A 16,849-nucleotide genomic window follows, 5' to 3' on the forward strand; every position below is an offset into this window, starting at 1 on the left:
AGACCCAGGACCTGCAAACTCGTTGACTTCAGCATCGCCTTGCTGACTCATGCTTGGTATGGCCTTTGCATGGCATGCTGGATTGGCAGTTAGGGGTGGGCCACCACTGCTGTCCCAAACATGCTGCCATGCCCAGGCCCAGGCCAGCCAGTCTATGCTCTTAAAACAAAGGTTAACAAACCAAAAGACCAGAGCCTTAAGCCAATCCCTGGTCCCCAGGCTGCGAGACCAACCTCTAGCGCTCCAGCTCCTGGCAACATCCTTGTCACCTTCTCCAGCTCTGCTCCCGCCTTGGGGTTGTGGGGCTGGCCCTTTGCTCCAGGGACCCTCCACTCTGGCATGGCCTCTCCTCAGGCGACAAATAGAACTTTTTTCTGGTACAGGAGGGGGAGGGGGGAACTGACCTCACCACGTGACACCCCCCCCGCCAAGATGTCTTCCCCCAAGCCCTAGACACCCAAGTTCTTCCCTGCCCCATCCCATGTCACCTGGGAGGAGCTGCCAGAGGGGAAAGAAGCAGAACCGCCAACCCTGGCACAGAGTTGCTGTGTCCATGCTCAGGGCTCAGGGGAGTTCTGGTCCTTTTCCTGCTGCCCCTCCCAGTGGAGAAAAGGGCAGAACACTCAGCCCTGTCCATAGATCCAGCAGCTCCCTAGAAGGGCCGGGCGTACAGCCAAGCCAGAGAGGAAGGGAGAAGTGAGGCGAGGGGGCAGCTGGCTCCTTCTGGTTGAACCAGTAAGCCATACTGGTTAAAAATAGCCTGGTGGTACAGTGTGCCAGAGCATCCTGCCTTACCGAAGGTACTGCCTCTGCTGAGCAGGGCTCAGTCTGTCCCAAGTCCTGCCCCACTAGCTGCCTACGAGCAGCACTTTCTTGGCCCAGGTGTGGCCCGGTCTTTTTCAGCCAGTGGGATTAGGTTCCTTTTCTCCAGTTCTGGGCTCAGTCTGTCCACAGAGACCAGCTATCTTGTGACACAGGCACTAAAAGAACAAAAAAGCAGTCAAGAAGCACTTTAAAGACTAACAAAACAATTTATTAGGTGGTGGGCTTTCATGGGACAGACCCACTTCTTCAGGCCAAGATTGTCCCATGAAAGCTCACCACCTTACAAATTATTTTTTTAGTCTTTAAAGTGCTACTTGGCTGCTTTTTTTTGTTTTGATAGTATATAGACAAGCATAGCTTTCTCTGTTACTAGGCACTAAAAGGCTAACGGAACAGGTGTTGTATTTCTCTGTTTCCAATCCCAGGGAAGAGAGGGGCTGGACACAAAGGAATCAATCGAGGCAGTAAAGAAGCAATTTTTATCCTTCTTTATTTGTTGAAAATGTCACTTAAAAATAGTTCAAAATAAAAACATTAGAAAAATTGACCTTGCATAAGTAGTAACAGTAAATAAACTGACAGAAGATCAAGTGGAAGGCAGCTGACACAGCATCCATCTCAACACAGACTAACGGGAACCTATTTACAAAGTACTGTAAACAAAGTACCTATGGCAACACTGCTATCAGTTTGACATGGCTTCCTTTCCTTTATTTATTCATTTTATTTTATTTCTTTTATTTTTGGCTTGTTATGCTCCGTACATGTGTCTGTTCCAAAAACGTACCAGCACAGCTTTCAACACATTAAAAGTCTTATAAACAAGCATATGTACACAGCATGGGTTCAGATAAGCTATAACTAGATAGACAGGACTGTAAGTCACAGTCTGGTTTAAGTCACTCGCTGATTACAATTCATGAGCCACATGTTGCTTGGGTGCATGCCTCAATGCATGACAGCAGACTCAGCTGGTCTGCTGCTGAAGCCAGGGATAGATTCCTGCCTGTCCGACGATGGCTCCACAACAATCAGTGGAGAAACTCCTCTGACAAAAGCGGCACAGAGTTATTACCACAGAAGTGGGAGAGGCAGCTTTCTGACATTCGGCCACACACCATAATTCACACCTCTGCCCTTCATGAGTGAATTCATATTAAGAGTTCGGTGCCCAAGCAAGGGGGCACGGAGGGATTGTCATGGCTAGCAGTCAGCTTTAGTGCAGCTCAGCTTCACACAGTGCTGATGTGCAAGGAGTCAGAGAGCTGGTCATTTCAGGGACCGCCTACCACTGAGCCGGGAGGACAGGAACAGTGAAGGTCGGCCAAAGGCAACAAGCCCCAAGTGAGAATAAACAAATTGAGTAAAAACAGCCCCTCCCCAATGAACTCACAACAAAGTGAAACCCCATTTTAAAATGCTCTGCAGTTTTTAGAATCCAGCCTTCCAGCCTAATTGCTTCTCATACCCAAACATAATTTGCCCCACTCCAGTTGAACTTTGATTGCAATATGAGGGTTATTATTCCCTGTAAGATTTCCTTCATGTAGAACTTAAGAGCAATGAGCTATGATCTGGGTCTGCATCTCTTTGGGCCACGCTGCCCCTTGATATTCATTCTTGACCCTCAGAATACTCCAGACCTTCTGCTAAAATCAATGTTGTATTGCTAACAAGGAAAAAAAGCAACAATAACAATACAAGGGGGACCCAGAACCAGATGGAAATGCAATATGCAGACAGTCTATATACGTACACTATCTGTTCCTTGATTCAGCTGGTGCTTCTACCAGCAATTTATAAAAACTGTATAAATTTTTATACCAAAGGGAGGTTGACTCCTGCAGCTCTTGTGAAAGCATAAATGTAAATATTTTCCCTAATGCAACAGAACATTTTTCCTATTATAAAGCCCCTTTGTGGGGGATGGAGTAATTAAACATCGTTGTCTTTTTTCATAATCCAGGTGAAGGAGCTGCAAATGTTTTAAGTATGGAAAAAACCTTGGTAACTGCTTATCTATTCAAGTATGTATTCCCTAAAGAGGGGGGCTCATATGGCAAGGTAAAAGCACTAGGAAAATATACATGGATGTTTACAAAGGGTAAATGTAACAGGAAGTAAGTAGCAGAGGTCATGCATTAGAAACAGGCCTGTGGGCAAAAGAGAAGCTAACTGTCGTGTTAACTATTAGCTGCTAAGAGGCAGGTTCATTCAATGTGACTTCCTGATGTTCTAGTGACAGAGGAAGATCATACTGCTCCAAGGAGTTAATATAAAAATGTCCGAAAATGTTAATTGTACGTTTTCATCTGTATGAAGGCCACATGGGAACCACAATATTGCAGGGCACTAGCTTGCTAGAGACAACTAAGTGGGGGAAGTATTTGGAGAGGAAAACTTCCATTCTTGATTTTCTGAAAACAAGTGCTAGCTGCTTTTTGGTTTCTATCTGGCTCCAAACCAATAACATTTTTATCTAATAAATTAAGAACCAGGCATGCTAAAAAGAAGAAAAAGGAAAGTGTAGAAAGTGCTTAAATTTCCTCTGTAGGAAACCACTGCCAGACCTTCTTCTGAGTGGCAGTCACTTGCAGACTTACTTGCTTCCAGTAGCAGGTACAATGAGGTATTAGTCGCTGCAGATGAACTGTGAATCGTAGGCCCTTGGCTGACCATTTTAGCTGTTGGTTATTTCCTTGTTTGGGATATACATCATACCCTTATGGAATAGAAACAAACTAGTTTTTCACTATCACTTTGCTTTTGTAACAGAAACAAACAAACAAACAAAAAAAAGCTAAAACAAAATAAAAGGAGCAAGAGGCAAAAGCATCCTGTTCTGCTTCCTAAGAGTGCCTGCGGTCATACGCAACTGCCAGCAGCTCCATCCAGAATTCAGGGCATAACCGAGGACTTGCGCCCAATCTCGTCCCTGGCACACTCATCAGTTTGCTTCAACAGGCGCCTGACTAACTTCTCTAAATCTTTTCTCGACTTCAGCTCTTCTTCCAAACATTGCTTCATCTTTTTGCTCTCCTGTGAGGTGAAGAAAAAACCCACTATATTTATTCTTATCAAAGTTTAAAAAGCTCAGAGGTCCCAAAAGACCAAAGCATGTAAAGATGTGGTTAACACTAAGTGCATGCCCATGTGCTTTGCTGAAGAATACTGACTTAAGCATGCACTTAAATGTTCTGATGGAGTCTGGCCTTAATCAGCGCAGAAAAGTGGTGGGGAAAAGCCCCTCAAACAGGCCCAAAAAGGGACATTTGACACCATTTAAAACAAAAAAGCAGTCCAGTAGCACTTTAAAGACGAACAAAATAATGTTTTAGGTGATGAGCTTTCGTGGGACAGACCCACTTCCTCAGATCATAGCCATACCAGAACAGACTCAATATTTAAGGCACAGAGAACTAAAAATAGCAATCGAGGTTGACAAACCAGAAAAATATTATCAGGGTGAGCAAATCAGAGTAGAGGGACAGAAGTCGGGGGCAGTCAAGAATTAGATAAAGCCAAGTGTGCATAAGAGCCCCTATAATGACCTAGAAAATTGACATCCTGATTCAAACCACGTGTTAATGTGTCGAATTTGAATATAAAAGAGAGTTCAGCAGCCTCGACACATTAACACATGGTTTGAACAAGGACGGGAATTTTCTAGGTCTTTATAGGGGCTGTTATACACACTTGGCTTTATCTAATTCTTGATTCCCCCGCCCCCTTCTGCCCCTCTACTCTCTGATTTGCTCACCTTGACAATATTTTTCTGATTTGTCAACCTCGATTACTATTTTTGGTTCTCTGTGCCTTAAATATTGGGTCTATTCTGGTATGGCTATGGTCTGAAGAAGTGGGTCTGTCCCACGAAAGCTCATCACCTAAAAAATTATTTTGTTCATCTTTAAAGTGCTACTGGATGGCTTTTTTGTTTTGATAGTACATAGACTAGCACGGCTCTCTCTCTCTGTTGACAGTGTTTAGTGCTAGTTTCCAAAGATTCACAGACAGGGTCATTTGTGGTTTGGAGCAAACTAAGGACCTGATCTCACTAGCAGAGCCATTCTGCCACAGCTGTGATGCTATACACATCCACGCTGAAGTTACTGGGACTTCCAATGGTGACAAGCATCCACCTAAGAAATCTCCTTCCCAGACCAGGATTTCATAGCCCTTTGGTAGTGCAGTGAAGTCAAAGATCCAGAAGTGGGGTGCAGGGGAGGGGAAAGAGGGATGCTTCACTCTCTTACCCCAATGGAGACTAATTTTAACACCTGTTTTTCAGACTCCTATAGAAGGAGCACTTAGGTGCATAGAGATTAAAGGACAGGGCACTTAAAAAGCTAACATACAGCTACAGGAGGCTAAACCCTACTCTGTCCTCTTCAGAGGCAGACACAGAGCATAGAGCCCTGGCCCTGCAGCCACTTAGCATACACAACTCCTGCTGATGTCAATGGGAAAGACGCAGGTCAGGCAGCTACAGGAAGAGACCCATCATTTGGAAGTCATCTGTCTTCAAAGAAAAATCAGCTAATTGACAGACTGTTGGCAGTGCGAGGTCACCTGTTACACCACTGCTACTTACTGACAGCATGTGCAGAAATACACTGATTACCTGCTTCAATTCTTTGACTTCATCCTTCAGTGCATAAACGGTATCTACCAGACTTCTAGAAAATAGGCAGAAAATTGAGAGAGAGTGAGCTGAGGAGCAAAAAATGAGATCTGTATGCAAATAAAGAGTTAGCAGGAGTTGTCAGCAGTTTACATTTTATCTTAGGCTGCTTATTCCAGCAGGGTTATTAACACTCCTTGAGCTAAGTATGAGTCAGTACTTCAGTGCTGAGGGCCCATCCATAAGACCTTGTTCTGGAGTCTCAGCAGAGGCACATTTAGTGATCCCAGCCATCAAAATCTGCGTCTCTTCTCAAAACACTGTTTTCTACTGTCCTTAAACAGGAATAAAGGATGCTCTGCCTGGTTCATAAACATCTACCAGAGCATGTGTTTATCTAGGTTTGCACAACAAAATGCACTAGGCATTCACATCTACCTGTATGCTTGGAATATGCTTGAATGGCCAAGACAATGAACCTGTCAGGGCCCACAGAAGCAGTAATGACTTTACGAATAAATAATCTGTAAAAAGCATTTACTTTAACTGTCACAATGACAAATGCAGGTGCAGACCCTGAGCTGGTGTAACCTGGCATAGGCTCTAATGCATGGTTTCCCAAACTGGGGGGCATGCCCCCCTGTGGGGGTATGAACAAATTCCTTCGGGGCGTGAGGCAACCCAGCGCCCACATCATTCCTCCCACCCTAAGAAAGAGCTGGTCTTTGCTTTCAGCTCTCAGCCCCCTGCCATTTTACATAGGTGACCCAGTGAAGCCACTATAAAAAGGCATGCAGTTGGTGAAGACCCACATGGAGCTAGTTGCCTCCTGCAAATGTGAGTGAGTGTGGGTTGGAGGAGGAGGAGGAGGATGGGGTTAGATGGGGGGCTGGTGGTGCCTGGCCTTGTAGGAGAGGAAGGGCTCGTGTGGACGGCTTTCAGGGCTCAGGCAACTGGCTCGCGGGACTTGCAGAGCTTGGGCAGCTGGCCCTGGCAGCGTGGGGTTCAGGTGACTTGGGCTAGTGGGTGGGCAGCTGGCCTGGCAGCATGGGGCTTGGGTGGGTCACTCAGGTAGGTGGCCTGCATCTGGGCCAAGCAGCTCCTGGGTGGCCAGCTGGCCCCGGTGGCTGGCAGGAGGCTGGCCCCAGCTGCGTGGGGCTTGGGTGGCTCAGGTGGGTGGCTCTGGCAACACAGGTCTTGGGCGGGCAGCTGGCCAGCTGGGACTACATCAGACACCAACAAAGGGCCAAAAAAACCCTATTTGTTCTTATTTTTAATTTGAAATAACATTTTTATATCAAGTTTTTGTGTTTATTTTAAATTATGAATTGATTTTTTTTGTTAAAAGGGGGCTTGGCTGATGGAAAGAGTAGTGGGGAGTAAGGGCTTTTCAAAAATCAACAGCGGGGTGTGACACCAAAAAGTTTGGGAACCACTGCTTTAAACCAGTTGAGGAGCTGGCCTTCAATTTTAAAAATAAAAGGAGTTAAATACAAATTGGAATCAATCTTGTATTCCTTGCCATCCGAAACTCCCAGTGACTGTAAAGGGCCATAGTTTGTAAGTAAGCACAATGTATCTTTTTGATCTTCTGAGTACCTATACTTTTCCAATGACACCTATGCAGAAAAGACAAGAGCTGGGTTTGTAAAGCTTTACCCAAAACCCACTGGAATTTGGCATAAAGTTCAAAGTATAAAACACACAAACAGGGAACCCTCTAAGCAGCTGACTAGCTCACGCACTTTTCCTCCGTGACAGTCTGACCATTACTTCTTGTTTCCTCTATGATGATTTTCTCTTCCTCGGGCAGTAGGACCTGTGGGATGGAGTCTTTACGAGAACCTATAAGCAAGAGTTGTCAAACAAAAAGAAAAACTGAAACCTTTCCCAAGAGCTGGCACCATTTAGAAATAACAAGCCTGACTGTGAACTCGCTCACCCTGGTCTATGTTTGGAACACCTCCATGGAAATCAATGAGGACAGATGATTGGAAAACTGCTGGAAGCGGAACAGGGTACCCTATTTAGAGCAAGTATAAGTCCTTGTGTTGCCTGCTAGCATTCATTATTTAGTATTTCCATGAAAAGGAGCATAATTAAGCTCTGGCAAGGTTAGAGTCCCTGTTGTGTATGCATGTCCCCTGCCCTCGAGCATTTCTTCAAACAACAAGATCGACATTCCTCCCTTGGGCCGCCTTGCCATTTGACACTTGAGATCACACTAGTCTCTGCAAAAATATTGTGCATCCAGGAGAAAACCTTTCAACAGCTTATGCAGAGCCAGACATGGACAAACTCACTAACGATGAGAGAAGACGGGATTCTGTTAGATCCCAGTCTCTGCAACAACAATGGATTCCACAGTGCCTCCACTGGAGTATGTTAAATACCCAGATAGAGTCAACACCCTTAAAATCTTGAGTTCTGAGTCAACTGTGTGATATCTATGGCCATTTATATACTGAAATAAGGGACCTAATGGGCAATAATAGCCTTATTCAGCAAAAGCACAAAATCACATATTTAAAACGTACCCATGGGTCTAAACCCTATTGCCTTCAGTGGGACTTTATCAAGTACTTAAGTGCTTTCTAAAAGAAGGATGAATGTTCGTATGTGCTTAAGTTAACTGGGGCTAAAAGTATAAATGGCAAGTTGTTGGAGACACTTGCTGAAGCTAAAACTACTGACTGCTTGTTTAGGGTTAGGAACCTTTAGAAGATAATGCTTCATGGGTTGTGATTTAAAAATGTCCCCACAGCTGACAGTTCACTGACTGAATGTGATCTCTTGCCAGCACTGAAAAATAGCTGTAGTTCCAGAGTTTTCGAAGATGTTAGCTACTGAGGTTCTCATGAAGCAGTTTGTTCTTAAACACGCGGCTGATCAAGAGATAATATTCAAGCTTCCTTTCAAAAGCAACCTACTAACTTGAGATTAGCATCAGTTTCTCTTGCTCACAGCCACAGGCACAAACTAAGTTTGTTTAATTCCTAACAAGTGCTGGCGAAGTAGCTGTGTACTACAACCTAGAGCATCTACCATCTTACCGACTACTTGCTCATCCTCTGTGTCGGAAGAAAAACAATGGCAAATAAACCACTAGATGTATGCAATGTTCTTATCTTGATGATTCAGTGCCACATTGTCTTTGCATAAACCTGATTGCCGTATGCGGCAACACTGTTTTTTTTCCCTAAGAGGTGATCATCATTTCAGATACATTGTGAATTAAGTAATATGCTTGAATGTCTACCTGAAGTGAGTGTTTGCTGAAAACCTGCACCGGTGCAATATGCCTCAATCACCTTCAGAATCTGAGCATCCTCTTCTAATGCAGCAGTACCTGCAAAACATTGCAGCTATTGTCTAGAAGAAACATATTTTGGTTTCTTTTTTCCCCTCTGAAAACCCTTGAAACAAAATCATTTACAATGTGAGAAAGCTTTGCTTGTATGACAAATGGTATTGTCTCTGGGAGTGAAGCAGTGGTGATATTCTCAATTCAAAGGGATGGAGAGCTTTGTATTTCACATGAAGGTCAAGTAAGCAGCATGTAGCCTACAGTTCGCTGAGGCCTGCCTACAGGAAGCACAGGGAGACTGGGTAGAAAGTGCTGTGAAGTGGCAGGTAGTAGTGACCCATTGTAAGGAGTCTTACAGAGGAAATAAGTGCATTTAATAAGAAGCCACAGGCTTAAAACCCTTCTGCAAGGATCGTAGAGAGAGATATAGTGCAGGGGTTTCAGAGTACCACACAGAACCAGAAGTCCTGATTTCTAACCTTGGTTCAGTCCCGGTCTCACTCTGAGACCCTGGGCAAGTGACTTATCTATTTTAGGGTTTTGTACTGCCACCCTTCACCACAATATCTGATCCAGTCATGTAAAAATCAAAACTTATCTACCACGTGGACGTCATGAAGCCTCAACGCAGGAGTCTCTTCACGGGATAAAAACAATTTTGGGTGAGAAGGAGGAGGGTTAGATTTTGTCAATTATTTTTGGTTGGCAGGGGTTTAGCAGTATGAAGAGAAGCCTGTAGTAGGAATGTTGTTCTGATGTTGGAAAACTTTGCTGAGCAGGTTAGTTCTGCATTGTTCTCTAAATAGGGCTAGATCCCCTCAGCAAAGCATGTTTTCTCCCCAGTTCTCACAGGCTTCCTCTTGGACTTTGTGATCTGCAAGGTCCCAGAAAAGCACAGCTGTTGTGAGGATTCAACAGAAATTCAGTTTAAACCATTAACTGCTTTGAAGAATATACCCTTGATCCCTGTTTCCCTGTCTGCATAGGGAGTGTAACAAGTTTACCATCTACCAACATCATGATTTTGTGAGGCTTAAATCCAGAGATGGAAAAACATACCCCAAAAAGCTACTTGAGTAAAAGTGCAGCTACTTGGGAGGGGTATATCCCTCTGGAAAACTACTTGAGTAAAAGTACAGACATTTTACACTTTAACTATGCTCAAGTATTCACAAGCAGAAAGCAGATACCCAGTGGAAATCCATGGGTACTTCTGGACACGTGAGTGCAATTTGGACATGATACTTCTATACTTTTACTCATGTGGTTTTCCAGAAGGAGAATTTTATTTTTACTTAATTACATTTTCCCCAATGCAGCCGTACTTTTATTCAAACAATGTTTTGGGTACTTTTCCCAACTCTGCCTAAATCATTGGCAAGAATGATATAAATGCTAAGCATCCCCAAAAGGGTCTCACAAAACTAAGATACATGGCAGATGGGCTTGGCATAGCGGGAAGCCCACGAGTACGATGAAGGCTTTCAAAAAATCTTTAGTTATTTACATGCAACATATGATACATTAAACAAATGGCTCTGTTTTTATTAAAATCTCATGTATACTACTTTGCAAACAGAGCTCCCCTACAAAAAAGAAAACACTTACTTTTTCTGATAACAAACTCCTCATCAGAGGCTTTTCTCTCAGTTTTCCTTTTAGGAAGAAATTTCTTCATTGTCTTTGGACTCTTGCTGGAATCCTATAGAGAAACAGACTTTCCTTCTAAATAAGAGCTAAAGGTAGCTAAAATAGCAGAGCAATTCACACAGAATGAAATTCATTGTATTATACACTAAACTCCTTTGCACGCAATTATAAAACTAGGAAAACACCACAGCACTTACAACTATTCCCTGCACTAGGCCAGCGTGCACAGCTCCCAGTAAAAGCAACAGGAACTGTGCATGTGTCTCAGGTGCATGACAGGGAATAAAATACAATCCGTTGACATATAATGTTTTGGAACATGATCACATAAATTCACTGGAAATATCAGGATGATCAACTTTTCTGTAGTCAGTTATAAATGCATATAGAAATACATGTTCAGTCCTAGATGTCATTTTTGTTTCTAATATAGAACATATAAGTGACATATTGTCTGTATATATGTACACATGCACACGCTATATCTCCGTGTTGTGTATAATTACAAACACCTCCCCCCACACACATTATGAAATATAAGCATATACACACAGAGGTAGCATCTGATAAGATGGTAAAGATAAGAAACAAGCTTGTAGTTCTTTTGCTGAGCCATAATCATTCTTATTGATTTGCCTGTGAAAGGTTATATGCTATATAACTATCAAGGACTATCAGGGTAAAAGATACAGTAACTAAACAAAAAACAGGGGAGTTATGTTTTTCATGCAATTCAGCCTTTGTGTCATAGTCCAAAATATTCCTGGTGAGCCTGTTCAAAATGTATTTACCATGCAGAATTTAATCATACTGTAAATTATTAAAAGCAAGCACAATTAGGGAAAAGCAAACAGGAGAGGAAAGATCAGCTTAATAGATGTCACAGCACAAACATTCTACACATTCAAAGAGATGTATCTACCCTTACCTTTAAGATATAAGACATCCTCTAAAATGAATATGTAAAGAAAGAGAAGATGAGTGTGAGTGGTCGATGATTTTATTGACCAAGTCCATTTAATCAATCATTCTAAAACAACATTTACATGTTAGCATTGCAATTAATGGGCCGCAAGGACTGTCACTCCCTCAATAACAGCATGCAAAAGAACCAACAAGAGCATGGCTTCATGCAAAATTAGCAATGGTGAAAAATAAATTATATATGAAACACATGGCAAGCAGGCATTCACATACTTGTAAAATAGCCAAAAAGCGATCATACTTCCATGGCAGTCATAAGCTGTCGGTAAATATTGCCTCGTTGTAACAGTACATCTTAGAAATACAATAAATCATGCAAAATTCAACCTCAGCATGCAAGCAAAGGCCCTGACTCTGCAGCTGCTATGCATGCACAACTCCCACTGAGACTTGTGGATTGGGAACAGGGGTGTTGCCCTGTGCTTAGATTTGTTTCAAGAACAGTAATCATTGCTTTGGGTCAATGGTGGGGAGAGAACATCAGGTTGGCAATGCTTGCTGGCATGCTTGGAGCTGTGTTTTCTACAGGAGAATGGGACCCACTTCTAGTGAAATTATATTCTGCCCTGATCCACCTCTCCCTAAATGGGAGGTTACTGAAGTGCAAGGCACTGAAACACACCCGAATTTTCCTTCTACTTTGCTAGCAATAGCATTTCCCCTATAATCATTGTCAACATAGCTCATATCCTGCCCTCTCCTTGACAGACACACAGGGCTCCCAACCTGGGGATCCCACCATTCATCTACTGCACAGGAGTACAGAAAAATACTAGGAGTTTTTGCAGGGTGGTGTCCACACATGCTGCATCCAGTACAGTATAGTTTCATGGGCTACCGCCTTATCTACCTGCTCTGAGGACAGTGTGGGTATATCTAGTCTTCCCTTGTGTGGGTTGCAAAGGCCAATGAAACTATTACAGTTGTTAGGACGGCTTAGCAAAGCAGCTCCACGGCCTGATGACTTGCTGCCAGATGTTCCCTAGCAGTCAGACAAGTTTCACGGCACAAATAGTGAGCAGTGTTCCCTATAAGCTGAGATTCAGTTGCTCCCCAGCTGATCAGCAGAATCTCCACAGGGGGCCGCATGTATTTGTATCGGTGGTGCACATCTGCATATGCTTTGGTGCCCATAACAAAATTTATTCCTCCCACAGACATTAAAAAAATGAGAGGCACCCCTGAGTGCCAGATCTGCTGCTACAAGCAGGTCTTATTACAAATGGTTTTGAGGATCCTCTGGGAAAGGCTCAGAGAATTTATCTGATATGGATTTTGAGGCAAGGTAACTCCTCTAAGTGCATACTCCTAGTGCCCTCTGAACCAACAGATGTTGCAGTTTACACAGAAATGTGCTGTGGTAAGAAACCTTACAAACCATGCAAGGCAGGTAATTTTTCAAGTTAGGAAACGTGTCACACCTATTACCCCAAATCTGCACATGAGAATTTACTGGTGGGTACCTACTCTGTAATTTCAAATTATGACTAGAAGCAGAACAGGAAAAATGACCCACTTTGAATGGAAAAGGCAACACTGCCAGTGCGTAAGCAGGGTTCTGGGGTTTCCTGAATGTCGCTAGCTATGAGAAAGAGCACACCAATCTCAGAAATCCTGCCCCACGAACAAGAAGCCCATTAAAATCTCAGTGGATGTCTAAACATTTCCTCCTTCCACCAAACTCCACCCCTTGTGGACAAAAACGATTTTCTTTCCATTCAAGCGCTCAACTCTCTTTACAGAAATAGATTTTTTAAAATTATTTTTGTATGTCTCACAACAGGCCCTGACCTGGTTGGATTTCTCATCCCCATTTCATGATTGTGTCCAGGAGGTTTGGCCTAAACTTTTAAAGGTCTCTTTCAAAGACATTACTCTCTGCCAGATAACTGCGAACAGATATGAATTCAGAATCACTTGCAGGGAGTTACTGCCTTTTGAGTCACTTGGGGCTTGTCTACACTTGCCCCCAACTTCGAAGGGGGCATGTTAATCAGGGTGATGGGAGATTACTAATGAAGTGCTGCAGTGAATATGCAGCACTTCATTAGGCTAATTGTCCTCCAAGGCAACTTCAAAGTGTCAGCATGCATGTAGGGTGGGGAGTAAAGGCACTTCGAAGTAGTGCAGGCACACTCGCATGCCAGCACTTCTAAGTTAGATACTTCAAAGTTGCCATGGGGGAGAATTAGCCTAATGAAGTGCTGCATATTCACCGCAGCACTGATATTCCCATCACCCTGTTTACCATGCCCCCTTAGACAAGCTCTTAGTGTGTGAACAGAAATGTTATGCCTATAAAAGCAGAGCCAAATTCTGACATCTGTTGTGTGAACATAGCTCTCATTGCAGCTCATCTACACAGGGGCAACACCAAGATCAGAATGCTGCCACGTGTGTTTTCAAATTCACTCCTCCCTCCCCCACAAAGTGGGCTACTGAATTAGTGTACCTCCCAGACCACAGTCACGTCAGGTCTGGTTTTACTTGGAACTGGGGCTCTGCTTTGCAATCCGCAAACAGCTCTGAAAAAGTGGAGGTTTCCTTTAAGTTACAAAATAGGGCAGATCCTCGCAGATGAGATCCTCTTCCCAAGGCTTCTCTTCACAATTGGCACTAAAGGGTTCCCTGACAGTAGCTTCAGGAACTTGAACCTGGCCTGACTAGCTCATTCCCAGATCCAGTCCTGTTGGAATGCATATGAGGCATGCTGTTAATAGGCCAGCAGAAGGTGTATCAACTATATAGGTACTGTGACTGAACTGTAGACATTAAATAAATGGCCCTGTCAGCCTGGCACCTCTCCCTGAATACTAGCTTCATGTTCAAATTGTAAATGAGGCTTGTGTGTGGGAGGGCTGGGGGCTGCCACCAGAATCTTGCCACTTAGAACACAAGGCATTGCTGACGTCCACTTTGGTTGTGGAGTTTTTCACTGTACTGCAGGCATCACGCACCAGGATTCGACTCTTAGGCCAGGTCTACCCCAGACATAAAAGCTGACTTCCAATACACTGTTCTAGCAATGGAAGATGACTTTTGTGACTGACTTCACTAAGGAAGGTTGATGGGAGCATTTCTCCCATCAACTTCCTTTATTTCTCACAATTTCCAATATATTGATTCTAGCTATGCAATTGCCATAGCTAGAGTCGTGTATCAGAAATCAGTGTTCAGGTCTGGGGCAGACCTGGTCTAAGAGTCAAATAGCCTGTGAATGAGATTCAAAGAGATGTAGTGTCGGTAATTATATCGGTCAATCTGTACATGTTTGGCTTTTTTTTTTTGTTTAAAAAATCCATGTATTGTTTTGCAGAGCAATTATCCCTCATTAGATTAAAATGTAGTAAGTGGGCAACAATTTGTCATGCAAGTATGAAACTGCTTAGTGAACATTAAGGACTCAGAGCATGCAAAGATTAAGGGGTCTTACAAAACCCATTTTAGTTTTCAAAATAAAATTTTGGAATTTTGTTAATGAAAGAAATATCATCTCAACTGCCACAATGAGATCTTAACCCACCTCCTCAATATCTCAATCAAGCAGCCTACAGAGCCCTGGCCCAACAGGCTGCAGAAAACTGGCAGCCCTAAGAATGAGTGGCTGTAACAGAAGGGCGGCTGACACAAACCTAGGATGTGTGTAGGAGCATGAGACAGTAATGTTCCCACCTTTATTGTAATCAAGATGTTTGGTGATTCAGCTGTTTAGTCACCGACTGCTAATGAGAACATTGCACATGTACAAACTTTTTGAATTACTTAGTTTATTTTTAAGGAAGGGAAGGATGGGCTGGTGGTTAAAGAAAGGGGCTAAACATCAGATCTGGGCTCTATTGTGGGCTTCTCCACAGACTTCCACTGTGTCACCTAATCCCTGGAAACTGAGTTTCCCCAAGGGGACAATACGGATGTGGATCTGTGATCTAGCACCCACAATACAAGGTGGAGAAATATCATCAAAATGAATGGTGATTTTCTTTCTGCAACTTTCTGTACTGAGCCCAATTCTAAAGTCCTTGTGTACAGCAAACTCTAAAATGGAAGTTTTTCCTAAAGACTGCAGGACTGGACTCAGTGCAAGTAGAGAAAATATTAAGTCTCCAGTCCTGCAAATACACATGCACTCAAAGCACAAAAGGAGCTCCATTGACTTGGTGGGACTTATGTGCTTAAAATAAACAATGCACAAGAGTTTGCAGGATCAGGAGTATATTTTGTGCAGCCCTTTAATTTAACACCTCTCTCTCAAAGGCCAAGAAAGCCACCCCTCTCTATTATCATCACACAAAGCAACTCTGTGCACAAACACTAAAGATTTCTATGAGGCACAACACATTTCATATCTCCAAGATTACCTCTTTGTAACCTAGAGCTGCTGATGGTCTAAGCGGAGGAGCAGGTCGGAGGCAACTTAAGGTCCAGGGTTTAAGGATTTTTGGTGGTTCCAGTGGTCCGCGAAGCTGTCCAGCAGAACTAAAAGTCTGAGAAAATACCTGATTAGACAGTGAAAGCTGTTTGCCTTCACATACTACTGCAAGAGAATAAAGAAGGACCTTTCTGAATCTGAGCTACCATAAGGGCATGGTTTACCACAAAGATAGTGAGGGACGTTAGAAAAATGACATGAATAGCTAGCCACAGTGTCAGGTGTGAATGCCACAGGCATAATGAGGGCCTGGAGCCAAGACCTCAATGTGAAAAATCCTAGTTATATAAAATGGTCTGAAATCAATAAGATGAAAGTAAATAAAGACAAGTACTAAATATTTCATTTAGGAAGGAAAAATCTAGCACACACTACAAAATGGGGAGTATCTGTCTAGGTCAGGGGTCAGCAACCTTTCCAAGGAGGAGTGCTGAAATTTGACATTTTGACCTCTCTGTTAGGTCCAAGTGCCAGTGATACTTTTTTGAAGTCACTAACAGTCCTATTTACAAGAGCTTCATTAATAAATAAATTAAGGAGCAGAGCTTTACGATTTAGGGAGTGGTTGGTAGCATTAGCTGGTCTTTTGTTAAACCACAGATGACATGGCTTTAAGCAAGCTCCCAGCTGCACGGGGAAGGAGGAACAGGGCTGAGCTCCTGCCTCATGTGCCAATGAAAACTGACTTGCGTGCCACTCTTGACACCTGTGCTGGAAAGTTGCTCACCCCTGGTCTAGGTGGTAGTACTGCTGAAAAGGATCTGGGGCTTACAATGGCCCACAGACTAGTGGGCCACATTATGCATATGCAAAAAAGGCTAATATGATTCTGTGGTATGATAACAGAAATGTTGTACATAAGATACAGGAGGCTACTGTGCAGCTCTACTCAGCACTGGTGAGGCACAAGTGGTCCAGTTCTGGGCACCACAATTTAGGAAAAATATAGACAAACTGGAGAGTTCAGGAAAAGAGCAACAAAAATGATGAAAGGTTTAGAAAACCATTTAGTCTTGAGAAAAGAAGACTG

General features: G+C 43.2%; 1 protein-coding gene across 8 annotated transcripts in view; it reads right to left on the minus strand.

Annotated features, from left to right (window-relative positions):
* Positions 1–1,311: 1,311 nt before the first annotated feature.
* The window catches only part of ARHGEF6 (Rac/Cdc42 guanine nucleotide exchange factor 6), a 61,537-nt gene continuing 45,999 nt past the window's right edge, over positions 1,312–16,849 (minus strand). For 5 of the 8 annotated variants that reach the window (XM_075007768.1, XM_075007773.1, XM_075007775.1 and 2 more), the window contains 7 exons: positions 15,749–15,886; positions 11,335–11,355; positions 10,365–10,458; positions 8,709–8,798; positions 7,195–7,294; positions 5,450–5,504; positions 1,312–3,864 (listed from right to left, as the gene is read on the minus strand). In XM_075007768.1, coding sequence (XP_074863869.1) covers positions 3,724–3,864; positions 5,450–5,504; positions 7,195–7,294; positions 8,709–8,798; positions 10,365–10,458; positions 11,335–11,355; positions 15,749–15,886 — 639 coding nt within the window. In that variant the 3' untranslated portion in view covers positions 1,312–3,723. The remainder of the gene's footprint in view (positions 3,865–5,449; positions 5,505–7,194; positions 7,295–8,708; positions 8,799–10,364; positions 10,459–11,334; positions 11,356–15,748; positions 15,887–16,849) is intronic. The other 3 variants (XM_075007769.1, XM_075007771.1, XM_075007770.1) reach the window with 3 other exon arrangements.

This window comes from Carettochelys insculpta, chromosome 13, assembly GCF_033958435.1.
Source record: "Carettochelys insculpta isolate YL-2023 chromosome 13, ASM3395843v1, whole genome shotgun sequence".
Classification (NCBI taxonomy): domain Eukaryota; kingdom Metazoa; phylum Chordata; order Testudines; family Carettochelyidae; genus Carettochelys; species Carettochelys insculpta.